Below are 19,755 nucleotides of genomic sequence, written 5' to 3' on the forward strand. Positions count from 1 at the left end.
GGACTGCAGTGCCATGGGAGAACAGGTTGAAGCTGGAGGAAGAGAGGAAGGAGGGAATGAGGAGAGAGAGGAGCAGAATGACAAGGGAGGAGAGGAAGAGCAAGGACTGTGTGAAAGGTCAGCAGAGCAATGCACGCTGGGTATTGTAGTCCTACCCCATGAAAACGGGGAAGGGTGTGAGGAAGCAACAGAACATCTGGCCAGAATTGAGGTTGGAATAAAAGAGGAGGGTATGTGTGGGCTAGAGAGGCAGGTGCTTCAGAACACTGAAGAAAAGGGCCAAAGCACAGAGGAGTGTGTTCTGGTAGAACAGCAGCAATCGGTTGCTGAGAATGAGGGTGAGAAGATAGAGGAGGGAGGGTGTACTGAGTTGGAACAGCAGCAACAGGTTGTCGAGCGGGAGGGTGAAAAGATAGAGGAGGGGGTGGGCCTGGAAATGGATCAGCCACACCAAATCGCTGTGGATGAGGATGGAAAGATAACTGGGGGAGGGTGTGTGGGCATGGAACAGCAGCAGCAATTTGCTGAAGATATTAGTAAATATACTGAAGAGGGGGGCAGTGTGGAGCTTGAACAGCAGAAACGGGTTTTTGAGGATGAAAAAGAAAAGAGAGAAGAGGGGTTGTACATGAATATGGAACAGCAAGACCAAATCGCTGTTAATGAGGGTGAAAGGATTGAAGAGGCGGGACCTTTGAAGATAGAACAGCCACAACAGGAGACAGCGGATGAGGGCAAAAAGACAGAGGAGGGAGGATGTTTGGGAATAGAACAGCCACAAAAGGCTGTTGAGGATGAAAGTGAAAAGATAGAGGAGGGAGGGTGGTCAGAGGTGGAACAGCCACAACAGACCACTGAGGATGACGGCGAAAACACAGAGGAGGGAGGGTGTTTGGAGATGGAACAGCAACAAAAGGCAGTTGAGGATGAGAGTGAAAAGACAGAGGAGGGAGGTTGTTTGGAGATGGAACAGCCACAACAGACCACTGAGGATGACAGTGAAATGTCACAGAAGCATTTGGAGAAAGAATCACCGGATCAACAGGTTGATGACAATACAGGAGTGATACAAGACGTGTGCAAAGAGGAAAATAAGCCACAGGTAGTGGAAGATAAAGCTTACGATGCAGAGGTTCAGGGAGGCATGGGAATGGAGGAACAGCCAGTGCTGGTCATTGAGGATGAGCTGAAAGCTGCAGAGGAGGGAGGGTGCCGGGGGATAGAAGAGCAGCCAGCACTGGCCTTGGAAGAAGAGTCTAGAAAGGTTACTGAGGGAGCAAACAAAGAGACGGTATCTGGCCAGGAGAAGTCTGGAGAGACGGAGGACTCTCAGAGTCAAGAGACACAGAGGTCCGCTAACGGCAGTGAGAAGACGGGCGGGGAAAACAAGGCCAAGGTGGACCTGAGTCAGGCGGGCTGTGAGACCCACCAGGCAGGGATGGAGAACGGTCTTCCTCAGCCGGAACAGAGAGAAGAGGAGGAGGTGCTACCAACAGGGAGACAGGAGGAAGAGCAGGGGGAGGAGGAGGCTCTGCCCCCCAGGAAGACGGTCAGAATGGAGAGCCCACTGCCACAGAGTTACGAGTACAGCACCGAGCCCCAGGAGTTCGACATCTCCCTCTACGTCAAGGTAGGCTGTCTGTTGTTACAGAGGAGAGATGGGCCATTCATTTTCTGTAGGTTGCGCAGTAGGTACACTCAGAAATACTCACAGTGGAAGTATATCTTTGTTCTTCAAGGATCGAATTCCCCAAATACCCTGAAAGTAAATGAAATAAAATGTATATTGCTGACTAGAGGGTACAGCCCCGTTCCGGAATTTTCCTTTATTTCTGAGAGTGCACTGCCTCATAGCCTATAATATAGTCAATCAGTATTCAACCCTTGCCTTGCACCCCCCCCCCCCATTTTATAAAATTGATCTGAATTACATTATATGAATGCCAAAGCAGTTCATTATTAAAAGCTCTCTTTTTGTAAGAATATTGATTTGTTAATACAATCTCTCTGGTAATCTCAATTGAGGCGTTACATGAAAATGGCTGCTTGGCTTTATTGTGAGAGTTGGGATTATGGGTCTATAGTGCATGTCTGTGACCCAGAACAGACATTGCTAAAACCTAGCATTCTCGTAGCATCCCTGTGCCGTATCCTGAAGTTGTGTGTGTGTCGATGCGTCTGTGCATGTGATATAAAAAGACAGCCATGGCATGGCAAATGGCATTTCATCTCATTAAGGGATCATTGTCTAAGTCTCCCACTCTAACTGATTACCAAACCAGGATCTCTGACACGGGAACTGGGGCTGATGTCAGTGCGATTTGGGGCCTAGAGCAAAGTGAGGTGTACTTTGAAAAGGAGAAACCCAAGAAACATTAATGTTGGATTAAAGTTGAGTGCATATACCCAAAACCACTGTTTGTTAAACTAATATCGGGTCCCAAATTAGAAATACTCTTTAATTTGAGGATCCTTTCAGGGACCCATTAAGTACACATACTGATCTAGAATAGTGGGACCCACGTCATATACTCCCATGACCCATTTTGGGACCCAACCCTAGTTAAAGACACACTGCCCTAAACATGGGCAGGCATCCTCATAAAACATTAATGGTTACTGATTTCATGGTTAAAGCTGATTTCTGTATACTGTAGGCAGGTTTGCATTGATCTATCTTATTTCTTCCAAAATCCGCAAAAACTGCCACGGGACATAAAATGGCGGTTCAGGTGTCAACTTCCTGACACAAAAGTTCTGCAGTCACTGGAACCAGGAACACCAGGAACACTGGTGTTAAATTTCTCACAAGCCCTTGTCTCCCATGACTGCTTTGCTTGAGTACATGAGTCTTATCACTCAGAGATGCACTGATCCCAAACAAAGCCTGTGCTTTGCCAATTCTGTTGGGTGTAACACACTTTTACCTAAAGCTAAGGTGGGTCTAGAAAAGTATGACTGATATCTTCTGTATTCATGAGGTATACATACTGTATTAGATGGATCTATATCTTCACCTGTTACAGAACCTGTACCTCTAAGATATTACCAGGCTACAGACAGATAATACTTTTGTTAACAATAATTTTAGATTCTAAATTCATTTGGGTCCGTTTGTAGGATCATGGTTTGGGATAACTACCTTCCCAAATCAATGGATGTTTTGATATTGATCCTAGATGTACTGTCTTATGAATTAGCACTGGAAATTGTCTCAGTACAGTACAGCACATGACTTGACCTGGACTGCTCCCTGTGTGAAATTATTTGCTGTTAGAAAAGTTTGCAATGAAATGATTGGCTGAGAAGATTCACTAATGTGCGACTTTTTGTGATTTCAATAGGCAGCATAATTGATAAGTGATGATGTTTGCCTGTGATTGAACCTGGTATTTTAGCAAACGATCTGTTAATTAAAGTAACAACAAGGAGCAATAAGTCACAGGCATTGTCCAAGTAATAACGTATACGTTATGACATCAAATGTGTAATCTGGAAATTACTTTATGAAACTTGCTTTTGTTTCCAACACTTGAAATTAAATAAGTTATTTAAGTTATTTCAAGTTATCACAGTAAGTAACATTGGCCACACTCTTCCTCCAGAGAGAGAGAGAGAGAGAGAGAGAGAGAGAAAGAGAGAGAGGCTGTCAATTGCAAATATTGTGATACATTTTTACATAGTATAATAAATATGTGTGAATGAATCTTACTGGATGAGCAGTCATGTGATAGAAGCATAGTGTGTGTGTACAGTAGGTTGTCATGGGGCAGGGCTGCACTGTTTGATGAGAAGAGAAAAGGTGCTCGTTCGTCTAACCATGTGGGCCATTTGAACAAACACACCAGAACACAAAGTTTAATCCCTGTTTAATAGCGTGGTCATGCACAAAGCTGAGGCTCTAAGCCTAGGGAAAAATGTTCTAATAACCCCCCTTTCTGCCCCATGGAGGTATTTCCACACACAAGGACTTCCTTTGTGCAGGCCTGGAAAACCAGCAAGCGTGGCCTGGGATAACCGATTTAGCCAGCTTTATCACGCTCCTCTATTCTGTTTTTAATTACTTTCCACCTTATTATTTGATTGTTGTATGAGTATGTATTTGTGCTGTCATTGGTAAAAGTGTATTAAAAAAAGTATGTTTTCAAACTATGAACTGTTTCGGAAGGAACTATGAAATGCATCAGCCGAATGACTCCAATCTACCCCCTGAAAACATTTCTATTAAATACTGTATCTACTCATATCCCCTTTAGAAACCAATGGCAGTAGTTACATTTTCACAGCAGTAGCAATCTGCAATCTGTTTATTTTAAGTTTCAGAAAACAGAAGACCAGCTTTGTGTGTCTGTATATAGGAACCTGCTTTCTTACTGGTTTTCTGAGCTAAAACTAAGTACTTTCATTTTATCTTATTTAATGAAATGTATGCTGTATATTAATCAGCATCATCCACAAAAACCATAGACTTGTGTGTTTCAAAACCAACAGAGCAAGCATGGCTTTAGAGAGGAGACGTGAATGTTTTACAAGCTAGTGTTATTTTTCTAATAGAAAACACATAGAAACCCATGACAGGTGAGCAGTGATTGATGAGATTAATTCTCATTGCATTAGAATAACATTCCAATTTAATCAATAGTGAACTGTGTGTTCCTTTGTGCCAAGTATTTATGGTGTTTGCAGACGGTAAATCTATTTATGGTCTCCCTCTTCTTCTCTTTTTCTGTTCTTTCTCCCTTCCTCGCTCACCTTCCCCTCTCTTGCCCTCTCTCTGAAAAGAATGGAGAAGTAGCAGGTTAATCTCTATGCTGGTCTACATTCCTCATCTGACCTGTAATCTGATTACAGAAACTCACTGGTATGGGGGTGTGAGTGGGATTAGTACTGGGCATGGTTGGGGATAGGGGTGAGGGGGATTAGTATTGGGCATGGTTGGGGATAGGGGTGAGGGGGATTAGTATTGGGCATGGTTGGGGATAGGGGGTGAGGAGGGGATTAATACTGGGCATGGTTGGGGATAGGGGTGAGGGGGATTAGTATTGGGCATGATTGGGGATAGGGGTGAGGGGGATTAGTATTGGGCATGGTTGGGGATAGGGGTGAGGGGATTAGTACTGGGCATGGTTGGGGATAGGGGGTGAGGAGGGGATTAATACTGGGCATGGTTGGGGATAGGGGTGAGGGGGATTAGTATTGGGCATGGTTGGGTACAGGGGGTGAGGGGGATTAGTACTGGGCATGGTTGGGGATAGGGGATAGAGTGATGATTAGTACTGGGCATGGTTGGGGATAGGGGATAGAGTGATGATTAGTACTGGGCATAGTTGGGGATAGGGGGTGAGGTGGGGATTAGTACTGGGTATGATTGGGATAGGGGGTGAGGAGGGGATTAGTACTGGGTATGATTGGGATAGGGGGTGAGGTGGAGATTAGTACTGGGTATGATTGGGATAGGGGGTGGGGGGATTAGTACTGGGTATGGTTGGGGATAGGGGGTGAGGGGGATTAGTACTGGGTATGGTTGGGTATAGGGGTGAGGGGGATTAGTATTGGGCATGGTTGGGGATAGGGGGTGAGGGGGATTAGTACTGGGCATGGTTGGGGATAGGGGATAGAGTGATGATTAGTACTGGGCATGGTTGGGGATAGGGGATAGAGTGATGATTAGTACTGGGCATGATTGAGGATAAGCGGTGAGTTAGGGATAAGTGCTAGACCAGGGGTCAGCAACCCAGGTCTTGGAGAGCCACAGCGTGTGCTGGCTTTCATTGCTACTCAGCGCATAATTTATCAATTAAAGCAGTCCATTACATAGTTAATTCACCTGGTTTCTTGGGTCTGAATCGGTTGCTGGCATTAAGGCGAAAACAAAAACCAGCACCCTGCGGCTCCCCAGGACCAGGGTTGCCAACCACTGTTCTAGACCCTTCTATAAGCCCACTGTTCTCACACAACACTGTGTACTAAATGATAAGTATCTACATTCTTAGTAGCAGAGTGAAGTAGTTCAATATTTGGTTCCCTGGCTGCTCTTTTATGGAGAAGAGTATCTTTGAAACAAGTAATTAAAAAAAGCATAATATCATATAGAAACTAATTTCATTTGTCCTCATGAATTATAGCCTATAGCCTAAGGCCATGTGTTACTAAACAACTTTATAAATTGCACCTGCTCTCATTTCAGGTGTAAAATGCACATCACAGAGTAATAATGACATGGGAGGTCAAGAGGTGAAAATAGACAGGAATGCGTTTTTTATCATGGTATGAGAATGAAGTGTGAACGTATTTGAAAGGAAATAAAGTCTTTTGCTTCTTGCATGCAGGGTTTGAGGTCACATACTGCATAAGCTTTCTCCAGTGATGATGAGTGGCATTTCCATTCTTAGCAAAGCACAGAGACCAGCTTACCGTGAGTCACAAGCTTTACAGAGCCACTCAGGGCTGGCTCAGTAATGTGGCTCTCATGTGAACTCAGTTCTCTCTCTCTCTCACACACACACACACACACACACACACCACACGAGTGATGTGGTGAGTGGTGTGTTAGTTGTGCAGGTGTGTGTGTGTGTGTGTGTGTGTGTGTGTGTGTGTGTGTGTGTGTGTGTGTGTGTGTGTGTGTGTGTGTGCGCGCGCGCGTGTGAGGGATTCAGTGCCTGTACTGACTGTTTTCACCCTGAGAAATTATGGGCCGAATTTACACCATGAAAAAAACAACAGTTAACATTGCAAAAAATTTGAGTGGGATTAACTAAACAGGTTTTACAAAACAGGAATGAGGAAAGGTCAATAAGGAGTTCATTTGTTAATAAGCCTGGTGGTTAAGGTACATTACAGGGACCTGGGAGGTTGGTGATTCAAGCCCTGGTGTAGCCACAATAAGGTCTGCACAGCTGTTGGGCCCTTGAGCAAGGCCCTCAACCCCCTCAACCCCACATTGCTCCAAGGGGGATTGTCCCCTTCTAATCAACTGTAAGTCGCTTTGGCTAAAAGCATCAGCTAAATAACAAATTATTATTATTATTATTATTATTATTATTATTATTATATTTACATATTACATATTTATTCATATTTACTTATTATATTCACATAAGATCCACACAGCTGTTGGGCCCTTGAACAAGGCCCTTAACCCTGCATTGCTGCAGGGGAGGATTGTCTCCTGCTTAATCTAATCAACTGTGTGTCGCTCTGGATAAGAGCATCCGCCAAATGCCAATAATGTAATGTAATGTATTATTACATGCAATGGTTAATTGATAGTCCTCTCAACAAAATATATTTTTGATGCAACCAAATCTGAATCACTTTCCTGATGTCATGGCCATAAGCAATTATAGAATATTAATGCATTAATGAATGAATACATCTTATAGAAACTGACACAATGGCTGAATTCATAGAATCTGGACTCCACCTTTTTGGTCTTTAAGACCCGGCCCTCTGTGAACAGTTTTTTTAGGGTGTGATTACAGCACCCGTCCACCAAGTGGGAGTAGTGAGTCAACACACTCCACCCATGCTAGAATTCCACACATACCAGTTATATTATTGACTCTAATCCTCCATCAGTGCTAGAGTCACAGTGTTCAACCCCTTTTTTCAAATCCCTCTGGTTTTCCACCATCCCTTTACCTGGGAGTCAGGTGTGAAGACAATCTGGTCCATCAATAGCACTAATTATTCAGTTAATTACCTGGGAGGAAAGAAAACCAGGGCTGGATTTAGATTTGAGGGGCAGATTTGAGAATCCTGGGTGGATGGTTCATTATTATTGTGCTTAGCAGATGACTTCAGCTTAAGGCATTTACAGAGTTCTATGTCTTTTTCTTTTGGTGGTTTATTTTCATATTTCGCCAGTACACTATGAATGAAATATCTAAGAATGAGTGCCTTTCTACACAGCTCTTGAGTGTTGCCAATGACCCAAAGTAACAAACTATCAATTTTGTGTCTGGTTTTCTCATGTACAATACATTCATTAGTCTAAATCCACAAAAAGAAAAATAATGTCTTGTACTGTCTGTACTTGATGCTGAGGGGCTGTTTTATGCAGTAGGCAGCAATGGGACGAACTGTGAAACAGACCTTCCATTGAGATGTGCGTTCTGGAACAAAGAGCAAGTGTGTTATGGAGCACTGTGTCCCACTGCCCACGTTCCCAAGAGCCACCCATGTTCCCGGGAGCGTCAGGACCACAGAGTTCTGCTCACACTGGATCTGCTCGGGCTGAGGACTCGGATCTGCTCCGTGATCTGGAGTGTAGGTGTGCATTGGGTTTGACTGGCCAGCCTACTCCCAGTACCTTAATGCTCAGGCGTGAATCATGGCCTGGTTTGACATAGCCGGGAAGAGGTTTGGATTCCCAAATATTGAGCTCTTTGTGAAGGTAAGGCTGGGTATTTTTCTGGCTTTTCTTATTTGGCTGATCTGTACATGGCTGTTTGGGGAAGTGAATTCTCTCCTCACTTTGAACAATGACAGTTTACAGTTTGGTCATTTAGCTCTTATCCAAAATGGCTTCCAGCATCATCCATGTATACAGCTGGATATATTTTGACTGGAGTAACCAGGGTTATGTGGCTAGCTCAAGGGCACAATGATAGTATGTCCTGACATGTGAATGGTACCTGCAGTGCTTTGGATAACAGTCTACTTCAGTGACCACTACACTCTGCTTACCCTGGATCACAGGCAGACAGCATCCTGTTTTTTTTTTTTTTTCTTTCTTTGCTTTTGTTCCCTTGACTTCTGGGGCAGAATAATTAACTGCCCCACTGTACTGGGGAGCACAATTTGATAAGTAATTGGTTGACAGTGTGTACTCGGGAGCACAATTTCATAAGTGATTGGTTGACAGTGTGTACTACGGAGCACAATTTCATAAGTGATTGGTTGACAGTGTGTACTACGGAGCACAATTTCATAAGTGATTGGTTGACAGTGTGTACTGGGGAGCACAATTTCATAAGTGATTGGTTGACACTGTGTACTGGGGAGCACAATTTCATAAGTAATTGGTAGACACTGTGTACTAGGGAGCACAATTTCATAAGTGATTGGTTGACACTGTGTACTGGGGAGCACAATTTCATAAGTGATTGGTTGACAGTGTGTACTGGGGAGCACAATTTCATAAGTGATTGGTTGACACTGTGTACTGGGGAGCACAATTTCATAAGTAATTGGTAGACACTGTGTACTAGGGAGCACAATTTCATAAGTGATTGGTTGACAGTGTGTACTAGGGAGCACAATTTCATAAGTGATTGGTTGACACTGTGTACTGGGGAGCACAATTTCATAAGTAATTGGTTGACAGTGTGTACTAGGGAGCACAATTTCATAAGTCATTGGTTGACAGTGTGTACTAGGGAGCACAATTTCATAAGTGATTGGTAGACACTGTACTGGGGAGCACAATTTCATAAGTGATTGGTTGACAGTGTGTACTACGGAGCACAATTTCATAAGTGATTGGTTGACAGTGTGTACTACGGAGCACAATTTCATAAGTGATTGGTTGACAGTGTGTACTACGGAGCACAATTTCATAAGTGATTGGTTGACAGTGTGTACTAGGGAGCACAATTTCATAAGTGATTGGTAGACACTGTACTAGGGAGCACAATTTCATAAGTGATTGGTTGACAGTGTGTACTAGGGAGCACAATTTCATAAGTGATTGGTTGACACTGTGTACTGGGGAGCACAATTTCATAAGTGATTGGTTGACAGTGTGTACTAGGGAGCACAATTTCATCAGTGATTGGTTGACACTGTGTACTGGGGAGCACAGTCTTATGAGAGATCGGTTGTTGGTTACTTTATCACTCTACCTCAAACATGCAATCATGTCACCTGTTGTCAGTTGAAATTTCCAGATAATATTCTTAACAGAATAATTATGAAAACCTGCTGAATATAAATTCACTGGCCATATTTGTAAGAAAACAACAATAAATCTCAGATTGAGCTGGCAAATTTGAGCTAATTTCTATTAACTGGAATAAGTCAGTAAATAATGTGCAGTTTGTATCACACTTCAACCATCTATTGTGATAATTACATTGCTTTATTTGATGTATTATGTATTTAACCGGTGAATGTCTCTGTAGCGGCGGCACGGATGGTGCAGTGGGTAGCACTGCTGCCTCACAGCAAGGAGGTCCTGGGTACGAATCCCCATCGGCTGGGACCTCTCTGTGTGGAGTTTGCATGTTCTCCCCGTGTCTGCGTGGGTTTCCTCCAGGTACTCTGGTTTCCTCCCACAGTCCAAAGACATGCAGGTCAGGGTGATTGGAGAGTCTAAATTGCCCGTAGGTATGAGTGTGTGAGTGAATGGTGTGTGTGCCCTGCGATGGACTGGCGACCTGTCCAGGGTGTATTCCTGCCTTTTCGCCCAATGTATGCTGGGATAGGCTCCAGCCCCCCTGTGACCCTGTTCAGGATAAGTGGGTTAAGATAATGGATGGATGTTTCTGTAGCCTGACCGAAAAATGGTCACCACCAATTTATGTTGCTCAGTTTTGCAACAGTCAGTAGTAATCAACAGTCAACACAAGCTGACACAATAAAGAATTTTAACGATATCTTACTTGGTTCAGATTATAGACAAAAATGTTCCAATTTGTCATTTCCACCATCTTGAATAAAGTGTGCAAATGAGCTAATTTGCATATTTTACATACTTGTCAAGTCCATACCTCATGATAATTGAAGTATGTACCTCTGAAATGATCTGGAAGACCAAAGATGCGTTTGCGGTGGAACAAAACCTTAATTTCATTCATGTAACTTTGAAAGGGAATCACAGTCATGTCAGTAATTGGATCATGTGCTTTACGGGATTATGAGATTACTGTTGCCTCTGCTCTGAACTTTTGTATTGTCTTTGTGTGGATATACTTAGGACTGCATGTACTGTATATACTATATGTGTATGTGTGTATATAAATATGTTTGTATGTATGTGTGTACATATGTATGTGTACGTATGTATGTATGTATGTATGTATGTATGTATGTATGCATGTATGTTTTTGAGTGTGGGTGGTGTTTATATGTTTTTCAGTATGGTGGTGTCTGTGTTAACTCACTCTATACGCATATCCTCCAGGCAGGCATGTACAGTATGCATGTATGTATGTATGTATGTATGTATGTATTTGAGTGTTTGTGGGTGGTGTTTATGTGTTTTTCCATATGGTGGTATCTGTGTGTTTTTCTGTACGGTGGTATCTGTGTTAACTCACTCTAAACGCGTATCCTCCAGGCGGGCAGCGATGGAGAGAGCATTGGGAACTGCCCCTTCTCCCAGAGGCTCTTCATGATCCTGTGGCTGAAGGGCGTGGTCTTCAACGTCACCACCGTCGACCTCAAGAGGTAAGAGGCCCTCCCTGGGGGAAACCAGCGATACAGTGAGGTCCATAAGTATTTGGACAGAGGTACAATTTCTGTTCTTTTGGCTCTGTACTCCAGCACATTGGCTATAGAATGAAACAATGAAAATGCTGTTAAAATGCAGACTGTCACCTTTAATATGAGGGTATTTACATCCATATTAGGTGATCTGTGTAGGAATTACATCCATTTTTATACATAGCGTCGTGAGCCATGGACCCCTTGCCGAGCTCAGACCTCACGTTCCCACGAGCAGTACCTCACAATGAGGTGTCTCGGGGACGAACTCAAGTACTCCGAACGTCCTGGAGCCCTGGTAAGTTCGACTGAACTTCCAGCCCAGTCTCGAAGTGAAGGGTGTGATGCAAATCTGGTAATCGATGTCCTGTATTCAATGTATTCCTCTAAAGACTCTTTATCACATATGATTATAGTAAGATATACTTTATTATAATCAATCAAAAGAATAGAGTTATACAGATTACAGTGTACATATCATCTTTTGCAGTTTGCTAATCACATGCAAGTTACATATACCCCTCTTAGCTCTTTCTAAATTACCTTTCCACCACGATGTTTAAAAATCAAGGTACACCCCTCAAATACCCATCCTCCTCTTTGGCCTTTACCTTATCTTATGGCTCCCCCTTCACGGAGATAAAAGCTACTGAACTTCCATGAATACAATGGGTACGAACACCCCTAAAGTCTACTACTTATATATATCGTATATAGTATCTCACTAAAAAATAAAAGACATAAAAATGAAAGGAAACTTATAACGTTGAGCTTCTATGTACTACTTTTCCTACTTTTACAAGTAATATAGATTATGATTACCACCCATGCCCTAAATATAGCCAGCTTGTTTTCTGCGGGATTTGATCCCTCCTCCTTGCTGTTGATGAGCTCTTTGAACAGCTGCATTGGTTTGGGAATCTGGGGCAGGATCAGGACCCAGACTTTCGAAAGACGCGACTTTGCACTTCGTACTTCTCCTGCCAGTTGTATGGGATGTGCACTGGTATGTCTTCGAACACGTCGGGGGTTTTGCAGTGCAGCCCCAGCATATGCCTCTCCTCACTGACACTGAGGTTAGGGGGGGAGGCTTCAGGTTCTTGCGTGGGTCCAGCAGGAAGGTGTTCTGTAGCGTGGAGGAACCCCGCGTCCCGTCTGTTGGCCTCCAGGTGCAGTTCACGGCTCCAAGCATGTCGTAAAAGCCCTTTAACTCTTTCACCAGCGTTTCTGTATGATGAGGGATGCGCATGAACACCTCTTCGACATCAGTCCCGCTGCCACAACTCTTGGGCTGAGTCCGCACCGCGTACGTCACTCCTCTCTCCATATCCATATCCTGGAGTGGCGCGCAGAGGGAGCGCGCCACTCCAGCTTGACTACAGCTGTCTTGCGTTGCTCTCTCTTCAACAGCCCATAGATATCTTCTGAAGCAAAATTCTAAGATGCCATCCTAAGGTCTAAAAGCTTATTCCTTATATATCTTTTTTGCATACAAAAGTGTACCTTTTTGATAAGAAATGTCCCCAATATTTCAAGCGGGAAGACATTTATCTCTTATGTAACTTTTTTTTTAATGACCATATTCATCATTTCTGTTTTTCCCACTGTCATTTTCTCATACCTCAAAAGAAATTTCCCCAATACTTTATCTCATGTGCACCATCTTAATATACGAGTGGAAAAACACTAGCTTTTTTGTATTTTTTTAAGGAACCTATTCATCACTGGTGTCTGTTTCAATTTCATAGTCTCTCCTTGACTTCCTCCACACCTTGATCTCATGCAGGCCAGAAGTTAATGCCTGCCACCATCTCAATACACTCTTCAAGTGCCCCTTTTTGTGGCGCCTTAAGGGATCTACAAAGGACATCCAGCTAATAGCTGAGTGTAATTCATCATTTAACTCCTCCACTGTTAGTCCTTTGAATCTATCCGATAAATTATTTGTGCTATAATCAGGAAGGCCCTTGAAGCCTCTTAATCTTCTTTCGATATTGACATCCCTTCCGTTTTCCTTATCTTTTTGCTTTAGCCAGGCATTGTGCCCCTCCCTTGTAGGGTTGGGGTATTCTCAGTCAGAACTTTAACCTTGCGCCTTAAAACCCTAAATCTAAGTCCCCCGACTTCAGACTCCTCTACTGACAAGCATGGCTGCTCATTATCTCTGAACCACATATTTTTACCACCTCGATGGCGTGTGCGAGGGGTTAACAATGCATTCCTTCCTAACCCATCCCCCGTCAATCTCTCATCAGGGGGGCCTAGGGCCGGGTCCTCGACAATAGTCCCCCTGTTTTAGGGGACCAAAAGTAATAGCTGTTTTTGATCAGTCAAGTGTATTCAATTGCTTCCTTCGTGCAGGTATAAAAGCGCTTTCAGTATCTAGTCCTGATTCTAGGATTTTGGTTGCTATTGGGGTCTATTGTTATTGCCATTTGTCAACATGAGGACCAAGTGGTGGATTCCTATGGGAGCTCAATGGTGCATGAAGCCAGTTAATGGAGGCGGCCATGTTTGACTATTGGGTGTCTTTGGCTGCAGAGGATGCACACTGGGGACCAAAGTATGAAGGGATGAATAGGAATAGACATTTTCTTCTTTGTGGCTCAGAAAATAATCAGTCGCTGAAGAGTAGTTAGCTTGGTAAAGTCATAGTTTTGCCTTCAATGGAGAAATTTGGCACCTGAAGTTGAATAAGCTGCAATACCTCTGGTGACCGCTGGAGGTCCCCTGGTAAAAACCTATGTGTGTGTGTGCACAAGGTGTCCACTAGAGGTCATGATCTTGCCTGTGTGGCAAGGACAAGAACGCTTGTGTCTCAGGCAGATCTAGAGGTGAGTCTCCACTCCATCACCGACTGAGAAACTGAGAGGTTTGTGCGTTTATGTTGCCCAGGAAACCAGCCGACCTGCAGGACTTGGCTCCAGGAGCAAATCCGCCCTTCGTCACGTTTAATGGGGAGGTGAAGGTGGACGTCAACAAGATCGAGGAGTTCCTGGAGGAGAAACTGATTCCTCCACGGTGCGACTAGACTGTTCATGACACATCAATTACACAGCATCTCAAATGATAACAGTCACTCTCAGTTCCCTTCAGGTCACACCAGTTTCACACCATCACAACATCACAATGATATACTTATTTGCTTCAGCATGCCCCCCCTGCTGAAAAAAAGACAACGATAAGAATATGGAAATGTTCTTGCACCCACTGACTAGGAATTTTGAAAAAGCATTCCAAAAAACCAAAGGGTTAATAAACAGTATCTCGCCACAGCTGGATAGCACAGCATGGCTCAGTTTACATAGAGTCTTTTAGACAGAATCTCACATTGCACTGGACACAGACATGAATCTCAGGTCTCTTCACTCACCAACAATCTCACATCACTCACCACTTGCTCCATCTCTATTCATCAGATAATTCTCACATACACCAGCCTGTCCACCTGCCTTCATAGCTGCACATGTTTTGAGATAGTTTTATTTAAAGTAATTTGAGAATCAAGAAAAACAAAATTAAACGCAAAGGACCTTTCCCAATGAGCAAAGAAAAGACTGGCGAGAAATTAAACTGAGCCAGGAGAGTTTAATGAGAGGTTAATGTAATGTGTGTTTGTGTTCTTATGTGTGTGTGTGTGATATAAAATGTGCTATTTCAGGTACCCCAGTCTGGCTGTTAAGCACCCAGAGTCCAACACTGCAGGGATTGATGTGTTTGCAAAGTTCTCGGCCTTCATCAAAAACCCTCGCAAGGACGCCAATGAAGGTGAGAATCTGAATCTCAGATGCAGGTAGAGATGACACTCAAAGACACATAAAAAAGGTGTGAAAAAGTGCCTATGAAGACATTGTGACCCAATGTGCTTTCAGCCACCCAGGAGGGTTTGAGCGGTGTCATAATCTCACACCAGTCCACAGCTCAGGCGAGGAATGCTGGGACTTTTATTTTGAAAAGAGACTTCTCACATGGAGAACAAAGAAACCAACAAACAAGCAACCCAGCTCCATGTTGAGCCTTTCTGCAGTTATGACAATCTGGAGAGTCCGGAATCTAAAACCGGGCAGCTAAGCTGCTTGCCGGGTCTCAACAGAAGCTTGACAAAAAATGAACAAATACAGACAGAATCTTCAACACAAACCACCCACAGAAAATGCACTTAATTTTCAGCAGAACATCCTTTCCCAGACAGACTCGCAGCTTAGCATATGCTGCTCAGCCAGTGCAAGCTCACAGACACAATTCACAGCCCACCCAATTCCCTTGCCCCCTCCCTTTTATATGCTCCTGAAGAGTAGTAATGTTGATCAGCTGTACACTGCTGGGAGAATCTGCTTCCAATGTCCACCCCCCTTACCACACCTCAGAACAAGCACTCATCACTGGGGTGGGACCATATAGGTACATAAAACTGTAGCCCTAGCCAGCAGTGCATAATTCACCTTTATTGCGCATAAAAAGCACTTATTAGTACCCAAATGGAACATTATTGTATTTTCAGGGTACGTCTGGAAAATCTGTTCCCTAAATAATAAACATGTACTTCCATTGTATCTTCATAGGACATGGACATCAGATAAACTGTATTTTAACATTTTAACCCAAAATGTGTGAATTGTACAGCCTATTTTTGAATGCTGATAGGTATATAAAGAAGGCCATATTGTTGAGGTGTAAAAGTACAATCGACTGGCATTTTGATTTCATCGGCTGTGAACAAGAGTTATTTCTGCATTCGTCTTGGTGCATCTTCTCTTCAAATATGTGTTTTTGTGTGTGTCATGCTTGTGTGTGTATGCATGTGTATGTGTGTGTGTGTGTGCGCGTGTGTGTGGGTGTGCATGCGTATGCGTGTGCATGTGTGGGCATGCGTGTGTGAGTGTTCGTTTGTGTGTGTGCATATGCATATGTGTGTGTGTGTGTGTGTGTGTATCTGTGTGTGTGTGTGTGTGTGTGTGCTTGCGTGTGCATGCATATGCGTGTGCATATGTGTATGTACAGGCCTGGAGAAGGCTCTGTTGAAGTCTCTAAACAGGCTGGATGAGTTCCTGAGGACCCCTCTGCCAGAGGAGATAGACTCAGACTGTCTCAGCGACCCGGGAGAGTCCACACGCGGCTTCCTGGACGGACCCGACCTCACGCTCGCAGACTGCAACCTGCTGCCCAAACTACACATCATGAAGGTACACTTCTGCCCCCTACTGCCCCAACTACACATCATGAAGGTACACTTCTGCCCCCTGCTTCCCCAACTACATATCATGAAGCTACACTTCTGCCTCCTGCTGCCCAAACTACACATCATGAAGGTACACTTCTGCCCCCTGCTGCCCAAGCTACACATCATGAAGGTACACTTCTGCCCCCTGCTGCCCCAACTACACATCATGAAGGTACACTTCTGCCCCCTGCTGCCCAAGCATTAAATAAGCAGTTCACTGCCTGACAGTATACCGCCCACACTGGGATACAGGGCGAGGGGACCTAGTTGTGGTTAGTAGGCCTATGACCAAGATATTTTCCTGGACACAAGGTTCCAGGAGGCCATTTTGACATAAAAAAGTATAACCACAGGTGCCCTTTTTGCAATTGCAAAGGTCCCATCCCATCCATTTATATTTTTTCTTGTTCAAATAATTTGGAGATTAGGAATAGTTTAAGAGTAGGGAATAGTGGGAATTGTGTTTCAGACAGAAGATAGGAGTAGAGTAATGGCTGGGGATAGAGTTAGGAATGATGGTCATAAGGAATTGGAACAGAATCACTGCAATGGAATCACTTGGAAAGGAAATACGATAAATAAGCATCATATTTCAGTCATCCCTGTACTATAGGCGACTGTGTGCTAATACCTGAATTCAGAAATAACGAATAAGGATCAAAATGAAATAAAAAGACCAGCATACAGGCCGTGAAATCGTACAGATATTTGAAGATGCACTATATGGTATTTGTGTGCAAAGTTATTGTTTAAAATATTCATTAAATCATTATGTTAACACTTCTTAAAGTGTTAGTTTATTCATGCATGGAGGATGTTTTGTGTTGAAAATAAATGGAGAAAGGGCCACCCTAACAGGTTTTCCTCTTTTTTCTCCTGCCTCTCGTGTGTTTGTTTTCATGAATTTTTCATGAATTATAATTATTTAATTTGCTATTTATTTTTATATTACCGTTGCACAACATCACTCTCTGTATTTATGAGTGTACAAGTAGCTCTGGAAAATTGACCTGCATGATATAATGACAATAAATAATTAAACTAATCTGTTAATGCTTTGGTCAAATCCGTTTCTGTAATTATTTGCAGATGTCTCAAGTGGAACCAAGGACTTTAAATTTAGTTTGATGGTTTACAGCCAATTTACTGTCATGTTTTGTGTTTCTGTGTTGTAGTTATAGTACAATGTGTGAGATATGGTATACTGTAGATCTGATTAACTATTTGAGAAATTAAAATGCAATACATAGACATGCATATGGTACTTAGGATATTAATTTTAGGATGACTAATTTTCATTGCGGTCTGTCAATGCTGTTTGTGTCACATGATAGCTGTGTCAGAATGTCATCAGATATTGTGCTATAGATGGACCAATGCTTTATATAATGGGTCTTTGTCAGTTAGTTGTGCATTAGATGTTTTATTGTATTTGAATAGATGTTGAAGAGATTATGTTGTGATGTGTTATTTATATTATTGGAGCCTGTATGGTATAGCAGTGCACTTCTTTCGTTTTTCGGCAGGTGGTAGCGAGGAAGTACAGGAGTTTTGAGATCCCGGCAGAGATGACTGGCGTGTGGAGATATCTGAACAACGCCTACCAGAGAGAAGAGTTCACCAACACCTGTCCGGCAGAGCGTGAGATCGAGTTCGCCTACCTGGACGTGGCCAAAAGGATCAAATAGGAGGGGGGCACAGCCATGGGTGAATGGGAGTGTGAAGAAATGGAGAAATGTGTGTGCGTGAGTGTGGGTGTGCATGCACGCTGGTGTGTGTACACGTGTGTGTGTGTGTGTGTGTGCACAAGTGTGTGTGTGTGTGTGTGTGTGTGTGTGTGCTCTCACTGGCTGGGCAGCACATGCTAAGCAGCACTGTTCTGTCGCTGTGATTACAGTGTCGTTTTGTCATCTGAAGCCATTTTCTGCAGGCCAGGGCTTCCACTCACAACTCCGTTCGCCTGCCAGTGAGAAAGAAACTCAGGCTGCCAGGCTGCGATGTTCTGGTACTGCTGGCAGCCCTTCTTCGTCCTTTGTTCACGGCGTGGGAGGGACAAGAACGGAGGAACAGAACAGAGTGTCTTTGTAACAGTGTGTGTTTATGTTGGTATTAAGTGTCTGTGATGCTTCAATGGCAGGGCCAGAAAACGTGTTACAGTATGTCTAAGGCTGATTATGATAAGTACTGATAAGTACATGAGGGCTGACTCAAATAACATCCAGCAGGTCGTCAACCCTGAGATTGCTTTGTAAACATAGTACTTTGGCATTTACCACGTTAATATCTTTCCTTATAATCATTTATTTTGTGTATTAAATGGAATGTTTTGATGTCATTCATTCCATTTTTTTATATGCAGGATGATGATTCAGTAGTTCAATACAAACAAAAAACGCTTGTACAATCACGGCTAAAATGTAACCGTGGGGGCTTTCTACTGGTATTGCTGTGATTAATGAAACCCATTTTGTTCTACTTTTTTGTTTGCTTTGCATAACCACTGTTTCTTTTCATATTTTTATATCAATTTCAGTAAGTCTGTGTGGCATCACATACTAATTTTAAAAAGTTCAGATTAAATCTTTAAACGCTATATTATAGCTAAATTTTTGGGTTTGATTGTTTTATACTGTGCATCAAATGTATTTGATTGACACAAGCCATTTAAGCAAATGCATTATTCTATAAAAGCCTTATGAATTTCACAAGAGACTTAATTAAATTAATAAAATGAATAAGCTTTTGTGTTTTGCTTTCTGTAATAATACATATGATCATATTGTTATACGCTCTGTAAAGTCTCTTACATTTTAATTGGTTGATATAACTCCAGAGAGATCAGCTGCCGGGTCTACAAATAGAGTAGAGAGCATGCATAAAGTACATTCTGACATTATCACAGCTTATATCACATAACATTAGGGCAATTTTTGAGCAAGCTGATTCAGGCAGTAAAATACAGATGTTCCATCATAGTGTGCAGCAATGAACTGACTCATAGAATTTGACATAAACCTACAATTTATACCTAATGACCTGCATTTAGATAGTGGCTTTTATTTGCCGATTTACAATTCCAAAGATTTCATTGTGATTTTGTGTTGGAA

General features: G+C 42.9%; 1 protein-coding gene across 2 annotated transcripts; it reads left to right on the top strand.

Annotated features, from left to right (window-relative positions):
• Positions 1-942: 942 nt before the first annotated feature.
• LOC133116580 (chloride intracellular channel protein 4) lies at positions 943-19,391 on the top strand. Of its 2 annotated transcripts, none has more exons than XM_061226295.1 (6): positions 943-1,630; positions 11,282-11,391; positions 14,323-14,448; positions 15,089-15,195; positions 16,429-16,610; positions 18,175-19,391. In XM_061226295.1, the coding sequence occupies exons 1-6, from the start codon at positions 965-967 to the stop codon at positions 18,334-18,336; spliced, it is 1,353 nt and encodes a 450-aa protein (XP_061082279.1). In that variant the 5' UTR covers positions 943-964; the 3' UTR covers positions 18,337-19,391. The 2 variants fall into 2 exon arrangements, with proteins under 2 accessions (XP_061082279.1, XP_061082280.1); XM_061226296.1 differs by lacking the exon at positions 943-1,630 and adding an exon at positions 8,262-8,395.
• The last annotated feature ends 364 nt before the right edge of the window (positions 19,392-19,755 follow it).

This window comes from Conger conger, chromosome 17, assembly GCF_963514075.1.
Source record: "Conger conger chromosome 17, fConCon1.1, whole genome shotgun sequence".
NCBI lineage: Eukaryota > Metazoa > Chordata > Actinopteri > Anguilliformes > Congridae > Conger > Conger conger.

Coding starts and splice junctions, on each gene's coding strand:
- LOC133116580 (XM_061226295.1), top strand. CDS start 965: ATGGAACAGCCACAACAGACCACTGAGGATGACAGTGAAATGTCACAG. Junction 14,449..15,088: donor GAGAAACTGATTCCTCCACG/GTGCGACTAGAC, acceptor GTGCTATTTCAG/GTACCCCAGTCTGGCTGTTA. Junction 16,611..18,174: donor CCAAACTACACATCATGAAG/GTACACTTCTGC, acceptor GTTTTTCGGCAG/GTGGTAGCGAGGAAGTACAG.